Source organism: Equus asinus, chromosome 16 (genome assembly GCF_041296235.1).
Source record: "Equus asinus isolate D_3611 breed Donkey chromosome 16, EquAss-T2T_v2, whole genome shotgun sequence".
NCBI lineage: Eukaryota > Metazoa > Chordata > Mammalia > Perissodactyla > Equidae > Equus > Equus asinus.
This window is the reverse complement of record NC_091805.1, coordinates 41,157,564-41,175,600: the sequence shown is the minus strand read 5'-3', so window position 1 is coordinate 41,175,600 and position 18,037 is coordinate 41,157,564. Positions and strand designations below refer to the sequence as shown.

Here is an 18,037-nt window from a genome sequence, read left to right as displayed (position 1 = left end):
CCTGCTATTCCAAGATGGATTTTGAGAGTCTCTCCACCTTTTCTATCTTCTTCCAGAGATTCAGATTCACCAGCAATCGGTATAGACATTGATGTAGAAGGAGGCCTGTAAATAAACATTTCTAAGGATCAGAACTTGATTTATGCGTGAATCTGACAGTTTGAAATGCTCTTAGAGATTGGTTGTATAGTCAGTACACAGCCTTAGTAAGGTGCCTTGTAATGTTACCTCTTTGAGGGTGAAAGTAATAGAAATCAACAAATGACATAAGAGCATCCTCAAAACTTGAATAAAATTCATGGGAGAAAAAAAGGTGTTTTCTTTTTCTGGAGAGGAAGACTGTCCCTGAGCTAACATCTGTCACCAATCTTCCTCCTTTTACTTGAGGAAGGTTGGCCCTGAGCTAACATCTGTGCCAATCTTCCTCTATTTTATATGTGGGACACCGCCACAGCATGGTGAGATGAGCGGTGTGTAGGTCCACGCCTGGGATCTGGGCCACTGAAGCTGAGCATGTGAACTTAACCACTATGCCACCAGGCCATCCCCCCAAAAAAGGTTTTCTACACAACAGAAATGTGAGACCAGAAAGGGCACTGCCTTCCCAGAGTCTGGAAAAGAGAGAAGGAGTCTGTCAGTGTGTTCCCAGCACTATGGGTGGAGGGTGCCCCTCCGTATCTCAGGTTGGAGGGGAAGACCTCATGCCTCCTGCTTCAGCGCCTGAGCTCTCCTGCTGACTCCACTAACTTCTTCAATAGTATCCATGGCTTTATCTTCCACCTTGTTCTCTGTAAACAGTTCACCTGCCCCAGGGAGTCTATAAAGAGCCCCGGTTGTTCAGATTTGCTTTTTGGGCTGGATTCTCTGGGAGTAGGTGATGGATATATTTTTATTGGCTAATTCAAGGCTCCTGTCTCCATGTGGAAGCTGTGAAGCAGAGAGGGGCAAGTTTAAATTCTAACAAGATTCTTTTTTTATTTTATTTTTTCCTTTTTCTCCCCAAAGCCCCCCGGTACATAGTTGTATATTCTTCGTTGTGGGTCCTTCTAGTTGTGGCATGTGGGACGCTGCCTCAGCGTGGTTTGATGAGCAGTGCCATGTCCGCGCCCAGGATTCGAACTAAGGAAACACTGGGCCGCCTGCAGCGGAGCGCGTGAACTTAACCACTCGGCCACGGGGCCCGCCCCCTAACAAGATTTTTTTTTAAAATAAAATATCCCTAAGCTTTTGAGGTTGATATTCTAGAGGAAAACCACATCTTCCTAGAGACTGTCTCTTGGTGTCCTGAGATAAAATAGGAAGGCAGCTGAAGGGATCATGAAGCTGACCCACTATGTGGCAATTCTTAAATTCTTACCATATGATCTCAACAGAATCCTCAGGCTAGTCAGATCCTTGGGGATACAGACATTTAAGACTGCCATTAAACCTACTTAATTTAGAGATTATTTCTATCTCAAGACCTCCTAAATCCCAAAATTGCATATCCTACTGGGATATTTCCAAGTAATTGTCCTCTAAGTACATGTAGGTCAATATATCCCCAACTAAGCATGTTTTTTCCCCATATCTGTTTTCTTCTTGTCTCTGCCATTACAGCCCTCAAAGTCACCCACACTAGAATCCTAGGTATTGTCTCTGCTGCCATCCTACTCACATTTCTCCATATCCAATTAATTTCCAAATCCACAGATTCTCTCTTAATATTTCTCCTATTTATCATCTCTTATCTGCTAACTACTTTAGTTTGGCCTTTGTACCTTTTCCTGCAGGACTGCAAGACTCTCCTAGCTAGTCTGCCTACCTGTATTCCACTCTCTGTGGTCTTTCTGAAATGTGCAAAATGAACATGTCACTCTAGTTTAAAACACTTCAATAGTTCCTTCGGGATAAAGCTCAAACTCTTTAGAATGGCAACACAAGGCCCTTTGCAGTCTGGCCCAGACCTATCTCTTCAACTACTAAAAGCAACATTTTAAAATAATGTAAAACAGCTTGGTGAAAAAAACCCTGCATTCAATAGTCTATAAGAAAAAGTAAAATGTAAAAGAAATACACTTACTAAGAATGGAGTCTACAGTCACAGCCATTAATCATTGATGGTGACTCATGCCTGCCTGTCTAAATTCTTATCTTCTTTTTGTTTTTTTAGGTATGCTTTTTGGTGAGGAAGATTGGCCCTGAGCTAACATCTGTTGTCAATCTTCCTCTTTATTGTTTTTTCTCCCCAAAGCCCCAGTGCACAGTTGTATATCCTAGTTATAAGTCCTTCAAGTTCTTCTATGTGAGATGCCACCACAGCACAGCTTGAAGAGCGGTATGTAGGTCCATGCCCAGGATCTGAACTGGTGACCCGAGGCAGTCAAAGCAGAGCATGTAAATGTAGCCACTATGCCACTGGGCCAGCCCCTGAATTCTTGTTTTTCTAATGTCAGTTCCTTTCTTAGGAATGTCAGGTCACAGGTGGCTTGATTACAGTGTCTCCATCCCTCTACCTCTTAGACCTGTCTTCCAGCCCTTCAGAGCTCCCAGCCTGTGGCCTCTTCCCTTTGTCCCTCTCTATCAGTCTCCCTCTGGCTCCTCTCTTTCCTGTCCAGCCTGACTTCACAGCCACAACACTTTTAGCAGTACCTTCAACTTGGCATCCCTTGTTCTCAAAAAACCTGAAGAACCTCAATCCTCGATCATTTCAGCCATGTGTATTAACTACTCTCATAGTGGGGCTACTCAGCCTTATGGGGAAAATTCGTCAACCACGGCGATTGATATTAAGGCAAAGTTAGAATCTAAAATCTTAGCTGGGCCTTGGCAGCTCTCCTCAGTCTCCCTAGACAACTCAGCCACGTTGAATAAATAATCACGGAGTGCCCATCGTGCGCCAGTTTTTATTCTATCACTCTTTTTGTTCAGAAAATATTTTAATATCCCTTATCAGAAACTGTTTAATATAGCTCAATTACAGAATGAAAGAGATGGGATTATTTTATTTTAATTTCACAGTAATCTTTAGAGTATGTGAAAAATGACCTCCTAAAATGACAATACTATCTACCTGGTATTCCATAAATATTCCATGCCCTATAACAATGCCATAAAACTTGTGCAAGCTGTTTTCTCTTCCTAGAATGTCTCTATCCACTGCCTCTGCTTAGTAATTTTCTATTCGTCCTTTAAAAATCAGCTCAGTGTCACCCCCTCAGTGAAGACTTTCCTGGCCTTCAAGGAAAAGCAGGTAGGGACTCTCTCTTCTAAGCCTCCAGAACATCACACGTTGGGTGTCCGTCTCCCATATGAACAGTGAATCCTTCGAGCGGGGGGCTGCTCTTCTTTAGTCTGGTAAATGTTAGCACACGGTAGGCAATCAATGCACGTGTACTGAATAGACGAGTGAATCCTGGGACCCTGGATAAATTAGTTCCTTAACCTCTGAGCTTCACTGCCCCCACTTAAAAATATGGAAATACTCACAGAGTTGTTTCAAGAATTAAACCGGAAGAGAGTAACATCCATTAAATCATTCTGACAAATGGTAGTTTCCTTCCTTCTAGAATATGAATGCTGCACAGCCCTAGCCATTCGGGAGGATTACACCATCCCTAGATCCACTTTACCAGCAAATGACCAAATACCAGTATTTTCAGAGTCAGTTTCACTCTTTTACAAGAGTTGGTGGATGTTTGATGAGTTGTACAGAACTACAACACGGAGTTCAGGACAGGTGGTTACAGGCTGACTGACCAGCTGTCTTCTTCATAAATACCGGCCTCATGGTACAAAATTTGTATTTCCAAAAAATTATACAATCTATCCCACAGATCTTCTGCTCATAAAATATCAAAACTAGAATTTAAATCTGAGAATGCTAAGGATCTGCTGTACTCTCGTTAGTTTCTCCAGTAGGCTTTCAAAAACTTTATATCATGAAAAATTCACAGACAGACAAAAGCAGAGAGAATAGTAGAATGAACCTCTCCGGAAGTTATTTACGTCTACATTGTACAGACAAATACTCAATCAAGTCACTCAATTGCTCTGTGCCTTGGTGTCCTCATCTGTAAGACAAGAACTTGGATTATACCAAGACTTTTTAAACAGGCTCCATGAAGCTCCCTAGGGACTTCAGTGGGTAGCAGCATACCATACCTTTTCACCCTTCAACAGAAAGATGTTATATACTGGGATTCATAATACATTTCAGCAAAGGATTTTGTGGCTAAATATTCTGGAAAAAAAAAATCACTGGACTAGACAACTTCCAACATTCTTTTTAGCTCTATAGTACTGTGATTACACATATTTAATATATATTGAAATATAATGATAAAAATAATTTACTTTTTATATCAGTAGTTCAAACATTTTTCTATTCAATTCATACTCAGTATGTGAGGGGCATGAATGTGTTAGAGTTGCCCTTTCTCCACTGACAGTTGCGAAATTTCAGATATTGAAAGAAAAGAGAAAACAAATAGGCACGTGCTGCATAATGACTTGAATTGGTCACTGATGGACCGCATGTACGACAGTGGTCCCATAAGATTAGTACCATATAGCCTTGGTGTGCAGTAGGCTATCCTGTCTAGGTTTGTGTAAGTGCACTCTATGATGTTCACACAGCGAAGAAATTGCCTAACAACACATTTCTCAGAACATATCCCTGTTGTTAAGTGACACACGTCTGTACTAGGGCTTTGAGTCTCCTGAGAAATACTTTCATGTATCTTGGGATTAGGTAAGGTCTGTTTATTCTAATGAATTATAAAGTCTTTTTCTATAAATATAAACTCTAGATGGTCAGAATTACATTTGTGGAGATAATACAGAACATAAAGATGATTTATTTTTGAGCTCTTCCATATTTGAATTTCACAAGTAGAGAGAGAAAACGGCAGAGAAAGGGCCAGAAAGGGAACAGTCGTAAAAAGTTCATGAGAAGGAATGATGAACTCACTTTCTTCTACTAAGTTTTGCTGCTCATTTTCTCATTTCACCCTAAATTGATTCCACTAGAAAAACATATTGTTACCTAAGAAACCAAAAAATAGCATAGCACAAACTGTTTAGTTTCAAGAAAACAGGAAATAAAGAAAGAAGCTAGGAAATTATGGTTTGAGAGAAGACAGCACAGGAAGGCAAAGTTATAGGAAAATCCATAGTTTTAATCATTTAATGATTTGTTATTAAAATACATATTTTCATCTCTGCAAAACAGCTTGTAAGTAGAGAACTATATGGATGTGGCTATTAAAAACGCGAAGCTGATGTATAGGGAAGTAATTAATGTTTTCTTTACTTTTCTAAATATATTTGTCTCAGATATTTAAATAATATTTAATTAACTTTCATTTTTAATTATTAAGTGCCTTCAAGACTGCTCAGGCAATCCTACTGCCTTTTCCCATTCAGTTCACTCTCCCACTCTCCAAGGAGACTTTCACATCTTTTCCTCTTTCCTCAACACCCCTGCCTCCGTCTTTCCCAACCTCAATCTTCAATGAACACCTTGTTTCCTATTTCACTGAGAAATTAGGAGAAATTTGAAAATAACTTGTATATGCTTCCTCTTCTCATCTATCTGCATCTGGAGCCATATTCTCTACCTCCATGCCTCTTGACAATCCAAGGACACCATTCTAGCAACTGTCTCTCTTCTCTTCTGACTACATTTCTCCCTCTCTATTGGATCATTCCTATCAGTATACAATATGCTGTACTATCTCCCATCTTAAAAGAAAAACCTGTCCTTGACCTCATATCCTCTTTTTATTTATGACTCCGTTTTTCTGTTCCTTTTTCATAGCAAAATTCCTCATAAGAATTGTTTATACTAAACGTCCCCAATTTTCCTCCTTCAAAATTCTCTTTAACCCTCTCCAATAAGTCTGCAGTCTAAGAGCATTCTACCAAAGTGCTTGTCAGTCACCAATGGTCTCTAGACTGCAAATTCCAAAGGTCAATTCTCAGTCTCCATCCTCCGTGATTACTTCAGTCGATTACTCCCTCCTTTTTGAAACATGTTTCCACTTGGTTCTCAGGCCAGTACTTTCCTTTGGCTCCTTCCTCCTATCTCACTGGTTCTCAGGCCAGTACTTTCCTTTGGCTCCTTCCTCCTATCTCACTGGTTCTCAGGCCAGTACTTTCCTTTGGCTCCTTCCTCCTATCTCACTGGTTCTCAGGCCAGTACTTTCCTTTGGCTCCTTCCTCCTATCTCACTGGTTCTCAGGCCAGTACTTTCCTTTGGCTCCTTCCTCCTATCTCACTGGTTGTTCCTTTGCTGGTTCTTCCCTATCTCCCCAACCTCTAACACACTGGAGTGTTCCATACCTTAGTCTGTGGTTCTTTTCTTTATTTATATTCTCTCCCTCTAGGACATTTAATCAAATCTCATGGCTTCAACTAGTATCTATGTGCTGATGACATCATGATTTCCTAAATTTATATCTCCAGGCTGAGCCTCCCCACTGAACTTGTAGTGATATATCCAACTGCCTCTTGACACGTCTGGCTGGATGTTAAACAGGGATCTCAAATCTAACACGTCCAATGCCCAAGCTCCCAACCTGTTCCTCTAGTAGGCTCTCTCATTTCAACAAATGGAAATATCATTCTTCCAGTTACTCAGGCCCCAAACCCTGAAACAGCCTCCTAACTCATCTACCATTTCTGCCCTTGCCGCCTTCACTGCTCCCACAAATTGTCTATTCTCTACCTAGTGGCCATAAGTCAGATGATTTTACTCCTCTGCTCTAAACCCTCCAGTAGCTTTTTATCTCACTCAGATTATAAGTGGCCCACAAGACTATTATTATCATGGCCTACAAGACTGTTTATCATCTGATTTCATCTCCTGTTACCCTCCTCCTCATTCACTCTGGTCTAGACATACTGGTGTCCTGGCAGCGACTTGAATATGTCAAACACACTCCTCTCTCAAGGCCTTTGTCCTTGTTCCCTCTACCTCAGATGCTCTTTCCCCAAACATCTGCAGGGCCTGCTTCCCCGCTCCTTCAGGTCTCTGCTGAAATATCATCTTTACCAGGGAGGACTTCCCTGACTGCTCTCTGTAAAATAGCCACACTTCTCCCCACCATGGCCCTCCTACCCTGCTTTATTTTTCTCCAAAGCACTTATTGCCATCTTTATATTATATATGTACTGACTAGTTTGTTGTTTGTTTTCCTCTTACAATGCAAGCTCCAAGACATCATGGACTTGGCCTATTTTTTTGACTGCTGTTTTTCTAGCATCTAGAGTAGGGCCTAGCACACTGTAAGGCATTTAACAGATATTTGTTGAAGAAATGAGTAAGTCCATAGAGGTCAAATTAAAAATTTTACTTTGTATAATTTCACCCAAAACCTGAAGATGACAAAAGACCTATAGCTTAAATAATTTAGAGAGGTTGTTTGGTAATAGGTAATAGTAACTTCTATGAGGGTCGGGTCAGTTTCCCAGGAAAGGAGATATTAGTATTTATAAAACGTATTAGCCTATAAACACTACAAAATATTAAGGTAAAAATTTAAACAAATAAATTATTATTACACTTTCAGATAAACAGCTCCTTTATTGAGCATCAACTTACGTTTTAAAGCATGGGTCCCCAGACATCAGCTGCATACTGATCAAAACCTAAACACAAGAAAAATAAAGGCTGTGATTATAAAAGATGTCTTGAGAGGAGAAGCACTGTTCTGCTAAGCTATACAATCTCCACAGCACCTCGTCCAGTGTTTTCTATTTGGAAAGTATTAAATAAAATGATTGTTAAATTAAATTGCTGCTTTGTATAGACATAGATTAAAAATAATTTTTAACATTCAAAACTCTGTATTTGTAAAAATCAGAATGGAAACGACAGAAACAGAAAGCTAGTGCTTCACAGGTAACAATCCTGTAGGTGTGGCTAAGCTGGTCTGGTTTATCTGTCTCTCCTCCCAGGTTCCCATGGTGCTTGAACATCTGGAATGTTTCCCTCCGAGCTGCCCTGCGGATGCTTCAAGGGGTGCCTGCTGGTGGCTTGTAAAGCAGAATGCTTCCGGCTTTTCTTCCAGCTTTAGATCAGAATTTAAAGCTTTGCTAATGCTTTCTGAAATACTGCTGTTCTCTAGTTGCTGAGTGCCTTTTAAGAATCAGCCATAGGATCTTATTATGTTCTGGGAATAATAATAATAATACCATTAACAACAATCATGATTCGAGAATTTATGATGTGCCTGGAGTAAGCTAAGTGTTTTATATGCATTATTTAATCTTCACCACTCTTGTGACAGATTGATACTTTCATTTTAAGCCCAGGTGATTAAGCGATATTTTCAAGATCAGGTAGCTGGTAAATGGTAGAGCTGAGATCTGAACCCAGGACTGCATAATACTAAAATTCACGGTCTTAATGAATAACTGGATATATATATATATTATTGCATGTTTTCCACCTAATGGCTGACATGTATTTTTTTTTTAAAGATTGGCACCTGACCTAACATCTGTTGCCAATCTTCTTTTTTTTTTTTCCTGCTTCTCCCCAAAGCCCCCCAGTACATAGTTGTATATTCTAGTTGTGAGGGCCTCTGGCTGTGCTACGCGGGATACTACCTCAGCATGGCCTGACAAGCGGTGCCACGTCCATGCCCACAATCCAAACCAGCGAAACCCTGGGCTGCAGTAGTGGAGTGCATGAACTTAACCACTCGGCCACAGTCCTGGCCCCCAAGTATTCTTACATAACCTCATTTCCTTATCTCTTCAGCCCAGTGCCTCCACTACTATTCTTTTTCTCTTTAAATGCTAAACTTATCAAAAGCATGACCTACACCTGCTATGCTGGTTTCCCCATCACCTCTTCTTTCAAAGAGCTCTACAACCTGGTTTCCAATTCCATTCAAAACAGCACTCTTGAATATCCCGAATGTCTCAAGAAGGAGATGGAGATGGTACCTACAGCCTTTAAGAAATTGTGTAGGGAAGTAGAATAGAGAAGTGGGACAGTGGTTGAAGGGGATGAGAAGTTGTTTTTTTTTTTAGGAAGATTAGCCCTGAGCTAACCTCTGCTGCCAATCCTCCTCTTTTTGCTGAGGAAGACTGGCCCTGAGCTAACATCTGTGCCCATCTTCCTCTCCTTTATATGTGGGATGCCTGCTACAGCATGGCTTGACAAGCAGTGCATAGGTCCACACTCAGGATCCAAACCGGTGAACCCTGGGCCTCTGAAGCAGTGTGTGCGAACTCAACTGCTGTGCTACCCGGCAGCCCCAATAAGTTGGTTTTTGTTTTTTGTTAAATACAGGAGATACAGAGCTGTTTCTTTATATGTTAATGAGAATGGTTCCTTAGAAGGAGAGACGATTAATAGAAGGGATAATCTACTGGCCAAAGCTCTTGCTTAGGCAAGCTTTGGATTCTAGAACCTAAGAGGAAGGACTGACTTCTAACAGGAAGAGGGACACTTCCTTCGTTGTAACAGGAGACAAAAAGAGTAATAGGGCTGGAGAGACAGGAAGAATTGTAAATTCTGTGATGGGGAGATGAGGGAATTTGAGTTTAAAGCTTCTATTTTCTCAATAAAGGATAAAGCAAGACCATTAGCTGAGAGCAAGAGCGGTGTATGGAGATATAAGGAGAGGAAAAGTATGAAACAGAATATCTGGGAAACTGGGAAAGGAAGCTCACAAAGGAAGGAGAGCACAATTACTTGATGGTGGTGAGCATGACTTCAGCAACGTCAGCTCTGCTGACTGTGGGATCTTTCTAGCAATGTTGGGCAGCTAGGATGCAGACCCAGAGAGGAGAGTTGAGTTTGATTAGGATTGGGGATTACTCAGGCGAGAGCAATGGAGGGAGATGGGGGCAAAGGAGCAAGGAGTATTCTTAAGGGTATAATAATCGTGGGCCATGGAATCCAAGCTGGATAAAGAGGGAAGTGAAAGGAAGTGGAGGCTAACTGAGAGTGAGAAGCAGTAAGGTTAAGGATAGCTAAGTGAGTAGTAGACCAAGAGGACTGGAACCATAAGCGTTAGTGGTAGGAGAGAGGAAAACTTTAAATTGAAATTGTGGAGGTGGTGAAGTTTCTTTTTATTTTATTATTGAGGTAACACTAGCTTATAACATTATATGAATTTCACGTGTACATCATTATACTTCGATTTCTGTGTAGATTACATCATGTTCACCACCCAAAGACTAATGACCAGCCATCACCATACACATGTGCCCAGTCACCCTTCTGGCCCTCCTCCCTCTCCCTTCCCCTCTAGTAAGGTGGGGAAATTTCTATTGGCAAGAAAGTGAAGAGTGTGACCATGGGAGCAGGAATTGAGATGAAGAAAAAGAAAAGGTTGCTGGAAACGAGGAGTTTAAGGACCTGAGAGGCCTCAGGCACATATAAGACTAGCTAGACGGAGAGATTATAGAAAGAAGACAGTCCACAAGGATAGATCACCCTCACAGATGGTGAAGCCACCAAAAAAATGATAATAGAAGGGATGGAGAGAAAAACTGGGAGCCAGGAGCTAAGTCATCACTGAGTAGGAGAGAGAAGGTGAGAGAGAGAGAGAGAGAGAGAGTAAGTGGCCGGGAGATGACAGAGATTGGGAGGGGAGGGAGTGAGAGCTGAACAGTGTGATCTATAAAGAGTATGGTTTTTGTAGACAAAGTGGGAGAAATGGTGTGAAAGGACCAATGGGGAGCCAGAAGGAAACTACTCCATGAGCTGGCCCTAAGGAATGTGGGGGTCTGAAATTAAAAAGTTATTTCAATTTCCAATGAAAATACTGTAATTCAGAGAGTAATTATCCATTTTCTTACACGAGAGATATGAAGAAACTGAATTTAGTGGCTTGTTCAGGATCAGTCCAAGAATGAATAGTGTAGTCTGCATCTTGAGTCTGGTGCTTAGACAGCATGGTAACATGAAAAGACCATCGACCGGTGGCAGAAGATATGCATTCTGGTCTCAGCTCTGCCACCGACTACTTAACCTTCTGAGTCTCAGCTTCTTCATCTACAAAATGGAGATAATCTATCCCCATCTATCCAACCCTGTCTATCTCACAGAGGTAACTGCAAGTTCTTTGAAAATTTTTTATTTATACAGAGACAACCATAAAACCACAAAATCAGCATAACGTGCAATGAAGTTTATATTATGTTATTTTTCTAACTTCCTCCTTGTCTTCTTTCACCATTTCCTCCCCACCTCAACTATACATTCCTTGTTCTTTACAGCTGCTAAACTTGTGCAAGGAATGAACTGGCTATAATAACCATGTCATACATTTTCACATTTTCAGAGTTGTAGTTGTGTTTATCATTCCCTGAATGTTCACAGCAACAGAGAGAAACACCTTAGGATCGTGAAGGTAAACATCTGTTACTTTTCACTGCTTCTGCAATTTGGATAGTTCTTTTCCCTAGGCAGTGAGTACTTCAGGGGTGCGGTCAGTGTATGATGTCAGTGTTGATCTCATCTCGCCCTTGACAGTATATACCTGTGCTTATTTAAAGGCAGAGAACCTCATGTGTTGCCAGGGAAATCCTGAATCATGCTTACTTTAAGAATGGAGTTATCCTGTCTTGTATTTTTGGTATCATAGCCTTCCAGTAAACAGCGACGCGTGGTATTTCCTGATCCAGCAAACTCTGCCAGGTTTAGATCTGCAAAGCCCAGCTATGAAAAGAAAGAGAATTATATTAATAGAATATCTACTAGGCTTCTATCATATTCTTCTTAAAATAAACATTCAAGCCATGCTCTAGACTAGTTTTGTCAAACTTCAGTCATTCCAATTTTTCCCTTCTTAACAATACCCGTTCTATTATTGGCTTAATATGCGTTTTTAAACTGGCTCATTTTTTGCAAAAACTTATTACCTATTCTACTCTTGTCTTAAACAATAGAATCTTTTTTTTAAAGATTTCATTTTTCCTTTTTCTCCCCAAAGCTCCCCAGTACATAGTTGTATTATTTTTGGTTGTGGGTGCTTCTAGTTGTGGCATGTGGGATACTGCCTCAGCGTGGATTGATGAGCGGTGTCACGTCCGCGCCCAGGATCAAACCGGAGAAACCCTGGGCCGTCGAAGCGGAGGGCGCGAACTTAACCACTCGGCCATGGGGCCGGCCCCCCTAACAATACAATCTTTGAAATCCCAGATTTAATGTGCTAAAAATATATTTTTTCTGTACACATTAAAATATATAACTCTTGAAGTAAAAATAAAGCATATCAAACAACTAAAATCATTGCGAGCAGCAGTGCCACTCACATCACACTATGGGACACACTAGCAGACCAATCATGTGCATTTGGCATACACACAGAAAACTGATCAGACTTTTTTCTCCCTTTTCTGGTTCTGGCTCTATTCCCAGTTAACCACTGGTCACGGCAGATAGTTGCAGGTTATTAAATTCTCATTCTCCACAGAAGAACTAGAATGATTTAGGTGTATGACACACTTTCTTTGGTACAAGCCCCTTCTCCTTCATCTCCCTTGAGCTGAATCTCTATTTATGAACCCTACTTTCTCTCTTCCCCACACCAACCCTCTCTGCTGCTATCCAGGAGTTCAGCTCAAACCTGTTCCTCCCTCTTATTACTACCCAGGTTCGGTCCCCAATTTCTACAGCTACCAGAGATTGCCCGACAGTCTTTCCTCTGATGTTGCTCAACCCTACTTCTTGTTTCCAAGTGGTACAACAAATCAACCCCATTATATCATTATTTATTTACTTATTTTTTACAAACTAAGTCTGTTCTACATGACTAAGTGTATATAGAGTCTTTTATTAACCAAAAACATATTCTGAGTTTGCAGTTAATTAAGCATATCTCTCTGAATACATAATAAAAAGTATTAACTACTGCAAACACTGCGTGATTCTAAGTTGCCTGCTTTAAGATTTTAAAACACACATTGGGCACATATGAATGGCATTCAAAGATGAAGATTTTAATTGCAGGAGGAAGCATTTTTTTAGTAGTTTTTAACTGGTACAAAAAGAACGAAGAATAAGAACTTAGAGATCAGTTGAAAGGCCACAAGCCCCAAAAGCAGTAAGTCAGAACACATCAAGCCATAGGCAACATCTACCTAATTTTCACAGTTACTCTGGTCTTATTGCCTTTTAGGGGTCTGACAGATCAGCACAAAAGCCTGGATGTGTCCAGGGCAAAGCCACATCCAAATGAGCATGTGAAGACTCACATGCCTATCCGATCACACATCATCCACATGCCCTATTTTGTACATTATCCTTTCTCTTTAAACCTCCAACACTTCCTTTCTATCTGTACTCTGCTGATGCCTTGCTTCCTATTTCATTCAGAGATAAAAGCAATCAAAAGAGCACTTCACTTACCTTCCACAAGCTCTTCTCGCCAGCCACAGCCACTCACCTACCTGCATCTGTGCCTTTGTACTCACCTTCCCACTTACTGTAAGTGAACTGGCTGTGCTCTGATCTGAGGTCAAGTGCCCTCCTCTTGCCTATTCAAGTTCATTGCTTCCGGAATTCCTCCCTCTCTTTTGCATTCTAAAATTTCCCTTCTCTACTGGATCATTTCCATCAGCACAAAATATGCTGTATTTTCTCCCATCTTAAGGAACAAAAGAAAACAAAACCTCACTCCACATGTTTCTCCAGTCTTTTGGACTATTTTTCTGCTCTCCTTTATAGCAAAACTTCTTCAAGGAGTTGTCTGTGTTGACCGCCTCTGATCCTGTGCCCTTGGCCACCTCATCAACTTCATTTCCCCCCTCTCCTCCTTATTTACTCTTCTAGCCACAATGTCCTTTTCCCTGAAAATGCCCAACCACCTTAAGGCCTTTAAGGCTTACTGTTCTTTTGCTTGACACATTCCCTCTTAGATCTTCTTGTAGCTTTCTTCCTCACTCCATTCAGGCCTATGTTCAAATGCCATCTCTCTAAAGGGGCCTTCCCTGACCATCCTAGAACACGCCCTGCCTCCTCCCTCCCCTCCCCTCCCCTGTAGTTGTTGCCCTCTACCCCTTATCTGCTTCATTTTTCTCCTTAGCAGTTGTCATCACATCATCTACATACACATTTCATATTTATTTTGTGTAGTCTCTGTCCCCCAATCCTCCATTAGAATGTAAGCTCCACAAAGGCAGGGGTTTCAGTCTGTTTTATTCATTGCCATCCTCAGTGCTTAGAACACGGCCAGGAACAGTGCTTTGCACATGGTAGGCAGTTAATACATATTTGAGGAATAAAAAACAGCCCACTGGCTTACCATCCACTGTTGGAATGCTGTATTACAGTGTCACTAAGACTAATGCAAGTTAAAAAACTAAGAAGCTGGTCAGCTCCCATTAAGAAAGTATATTAAAAGCTGGGTATCTCAGTGTGATGTTTACCAATGAAGGCTGTGAGGTTTCGGGCTGAAAGTCCACATTCACTGAGCACCTTTTATATGCCAGGCCCTGTTCTAGACAGTGGAAAGCAGTGATGAACAGGAAAGACAAAGACTGTCTTGAAAGAACTTACATTCTAGTGAGGTACCAGAGAGGCCATATTTCCTTATGATTTTCTCTTTGGCTTCACTGAGATAACTATCTCATTAAAATGGCATATATATGTAAATATTAGCTAGATCTGAGGTAGATACTACTTCATTTGGCAAATAATTTCAAGCATCTACATTCCAGGTAATGTCAGGCATTAGGAATGTAAATCATCCCTATTCTCAAGGAGCTCAAAGTTTAATAAGCGAAGATAGAAAAGAAATTCCTATAAAAAAGTGTAAGTGCTATGATAGAGGAAGGCACGCTTACAAGAAGAGAGGAAAAGAAAATTTCTCCATGGGGAGGGATGACTAAGCTGAGTTTTTAATGATACATGAGTCGACATGACAAGAGGAGGGAGAAGCACACGCATGGCAGGGAAAACATCAAGTTTGAAGGCAGAGAGGCTAAAATAGCATGTACACTCCAGGAGGTTTATGACGGCAGTGTGTCTGAAGCCTAAGGATGAGTGAGAATGTGTGAGTGCATGCACGTGTGCAGAGAGATGATTTGCAAACCATGATGGGTCTACTATGCTGGGTTAAAGACTTTTCCTTTCATTTTCCCTTACAGGCCATAGACAGCTGCTGAAGGACTAAAAGTCGGGGAAAGATACAATCATGTTTGAACCTTAGAACAATCACTCTGGTGATATAGAGGATGGACTGAAAGGAGACAACAGAGGCAGAGAACAAAGGAAAGGAGCCCAAGGCAGGTTTTAAATAAGAACTAATGAAGGCATAACCTAAGGCTGTAGCTTGGGAATGGGGAGAAGGGATGGTTTCGAAAGCTTTTTAGAAGGGAGAAATCAAGAAGATTTGTCAATCACAGCAGATCCTGTTGTTTGCCTGCCCACCATTCAATGCCCTAATATTCTTTGCTAGCAGAGCCCTGATTTTACTCAAGCATCCACTCTTAGTCATCCACGTGCACAAGAAAAGTAACCCAACCTCTAGCTCATTGTTAAGTTGTGATTAGTCTAAGCTAACCATGGCAATCATTCTAATTGTCTGTGACGGATTTAGGAGTAAGCATATGATCCAGTTGTGGCCAATGAAAGGTATGCGGAAGTCCTCTGAGGGCCAAACTAGGCAAAGTTTTCTCACTCAAAAAAAGTCATACATGGAGAAACAGCTGGATTTTGTCATATGTGAATGGGTTAACTAAAACTTGAGCAGCCAGCCACCTGGTGACCATGAGGGGAGCTAGCCAAGGACAAAGTCATCACATAGAGAATGAAACAGTGGAAAGAGAAAAGTAATAGTGGTTCTTGATGATGTTCTTCAGCCAGTGGATTAACCAATCCTGGAGCAGCTCTATCTCACGTCTACTTGTTTTGTGAGGCTAGAAAAAATCTCTAGGTGAGGAGGGTTTTCTGTTACTTGTAGCAAAGAGCATCCTAACAGATGTTGCAGTTAACTAGTTTTAGGGAGTTAGGTAGATCTGATGGTTGAAACTAGTGCCCTGGTCCTTGGCTCAGATGAGTGAACGGATGGAGATACCATCACAGAAACTGGAAATAAAAGAGGAGTATGTGGGCTTCTGGCAGTATTACTAATTACTAATTCCTCCCATTCAGCAAAAGGGTGAGCACGTTCATTCATAATTCCATATTGCTAAAAAACATAAAGGACAGTATGATCACGTACATACAGCGTGCTAAGAGAGCACAGAGGAGGGATCCTATTTCACTGGGGGGAGGTGGGACTGGGAATCCTTCCCAGAGGAGATTGAATTAACAGATGCTATGGCTTAATGCAAACCAGAGATCATCTTCTAGTAGGGAAGCTGAAATTTAATAGCATCCCATAATCAGCATATAGAAAGAAAAGGCCTGTAATTTATCGCTGGATCCAACTGTTCAATCTCCAACTTGCTTTGTTTAAAAACAGCCAACTTGAACAGCAATTAAAAGAGCAAACCATTTAATTTTTAAGCTTATAAACAGCAATGAGTGATATTACAAATTTCAAAAAAGTTAAAAAACATGTACCTACCTTTGCATAAGCTTTTCCACCTTTTAATTCCTGTCAAAGACAGAAAACATGATAAGATTAGCATACAATTAAAGATTTAAAATTAAATATATGTCAAATAATTCTGAAGTACACATTTACATGCTGGCAAATACAGACAGTAAAATTCTGAAGATCTGAAATCCAACTATTTGGATGCCCACCCCTCCACCTGAATGACCAGAATTTTTATTCAGAATTTAACTTAAATCTGAAAGGGACAAATGGTGAGAAGACAAGCTAATATTTTATCTATTTGCTGAATAATAAATTGCCAATAAGTGTTCTAGACACATTGCAAGAACCTGAATCACCAAAGAAAGGTTAAATTACTTAGCTAAGCATATTAACACATTGCAGAAAGATTTTAACAATAGTTGAAACCCCACAGAGACAACCACTGTGATCAATTTTTAGGAATTGTTCAAAGGATGCTCTGTGCATTTACATATACATGTGTGTATATACATACACACACACACTATATATATATATATGTGCCCTGGACTCCAGTTTTTGTCCCTTTAGTCTTATAAAATTGCTGGAATCTCAGCTCAGCTTCTTAGCCTTAGTCATTGTTTTCAGCTCAGCTTCTTAAATTACTGCTTGCAAATCAGCACCTGCTTTGAGGGTAAAAGCAATGCTAAATGTCAGGCTGATCTCTTTACACTTCCCTTGTCTATAATTCTATGCCTCTCAAGTCCTTACTAACTTGGCAGCCTGTGATGCCTTCAAACATCTATTTTTCTTTTTTGAGGAAGATTAGCCCTGAGCTAACATCTGACATCAATCCTCCTCTTTTTGCTGAGGAAGACTGGCCCTGAGCTAACATCCATGCCCATCTTCCTCTACTTTATATGTGGGATGCCTACCACAGCATGGCTTGATAAGTGGTGCCATGTCCGCACCCAGGATCTGAACTAGTGAACCCCAGGCTGCCGAAGCAGAGCGTGCAAATTTACCTGTTACGCCACTAGGCCAGCCCCTCAAACAGCTATTTTTAATATTTTCTAGCTTTTCTGGTTATTCTCAGATGGAGGGGTAGCCTGTAACAAGCTAGTCCCTTAATTTCAGAAGCATAAGTCCCCAGGTTTATTATAATCTTAGGGCCTGTTATGGATTGAATTGTTTCCTCCCTCCAAAAAAGATATGTTGAAATCCTAACCCTCGGTACCTCAAAATGTGATCCTGTTTGGAAATAGAGTCTTTACATATGCAATCTAGTTAGAATGAGGTCCTAATCCCATATGATCGGTGTTCTTATAAAAAAGGGGAAATTTGAACACAGACACAGATACAGAGGGAAAGTGACGTGAAGACACAAATGGAGAAGAGTCGTGTAACTGGAGCGGTGTGTGTACAAGCCAAGGAACGCTTGAGGCATGCAACAGCTTCTTCCCTAGTGCCTTCAGAAGAAGCACGGGCTGTGTGCGACACCTTGGTTTTGACTTCTGGTCTTCAGAACTGGAAGACAATAAATTCCTGTTGTTTTAAGCCAC

At 40.9% G+C, this 18,037-nt stretch overlaps 1 protein-coding gene across 2 annotated transcripts in view; it reads right to left on the bottom strand.

The window, feature by feature from the left end:
• EEIG2 (EEIG family member 2) overlaps positions 1–18,037 on the bottom strand; it is a 71,840-nt gene that overhangs the window by 11,705 nt on the left and 42,098 nt on the right. For both annotated transcript variants that reach the window (XM_044749147.2, XM_014835229.3), the window contains exons 3-6: positions 16,521–16,550; positions 11,549–11,665; positions 7,586–7,632; positions 2–105 (exon numbers count right to left, since the gene is read on the bottom strand). In XM_044749147.2, the coding sequence (XP_044605082.1) occupies positions 2–105; positions 7,586–7,632; positions 11,549–11,665; positions 16,521–16,550 (298 nt within the window). The remainder of the gene's footprint in view (position 1; positions 106–7,585; positions 7,633–11,548; positions 11,666–16,520; positions 16,551–18,037) is intronic.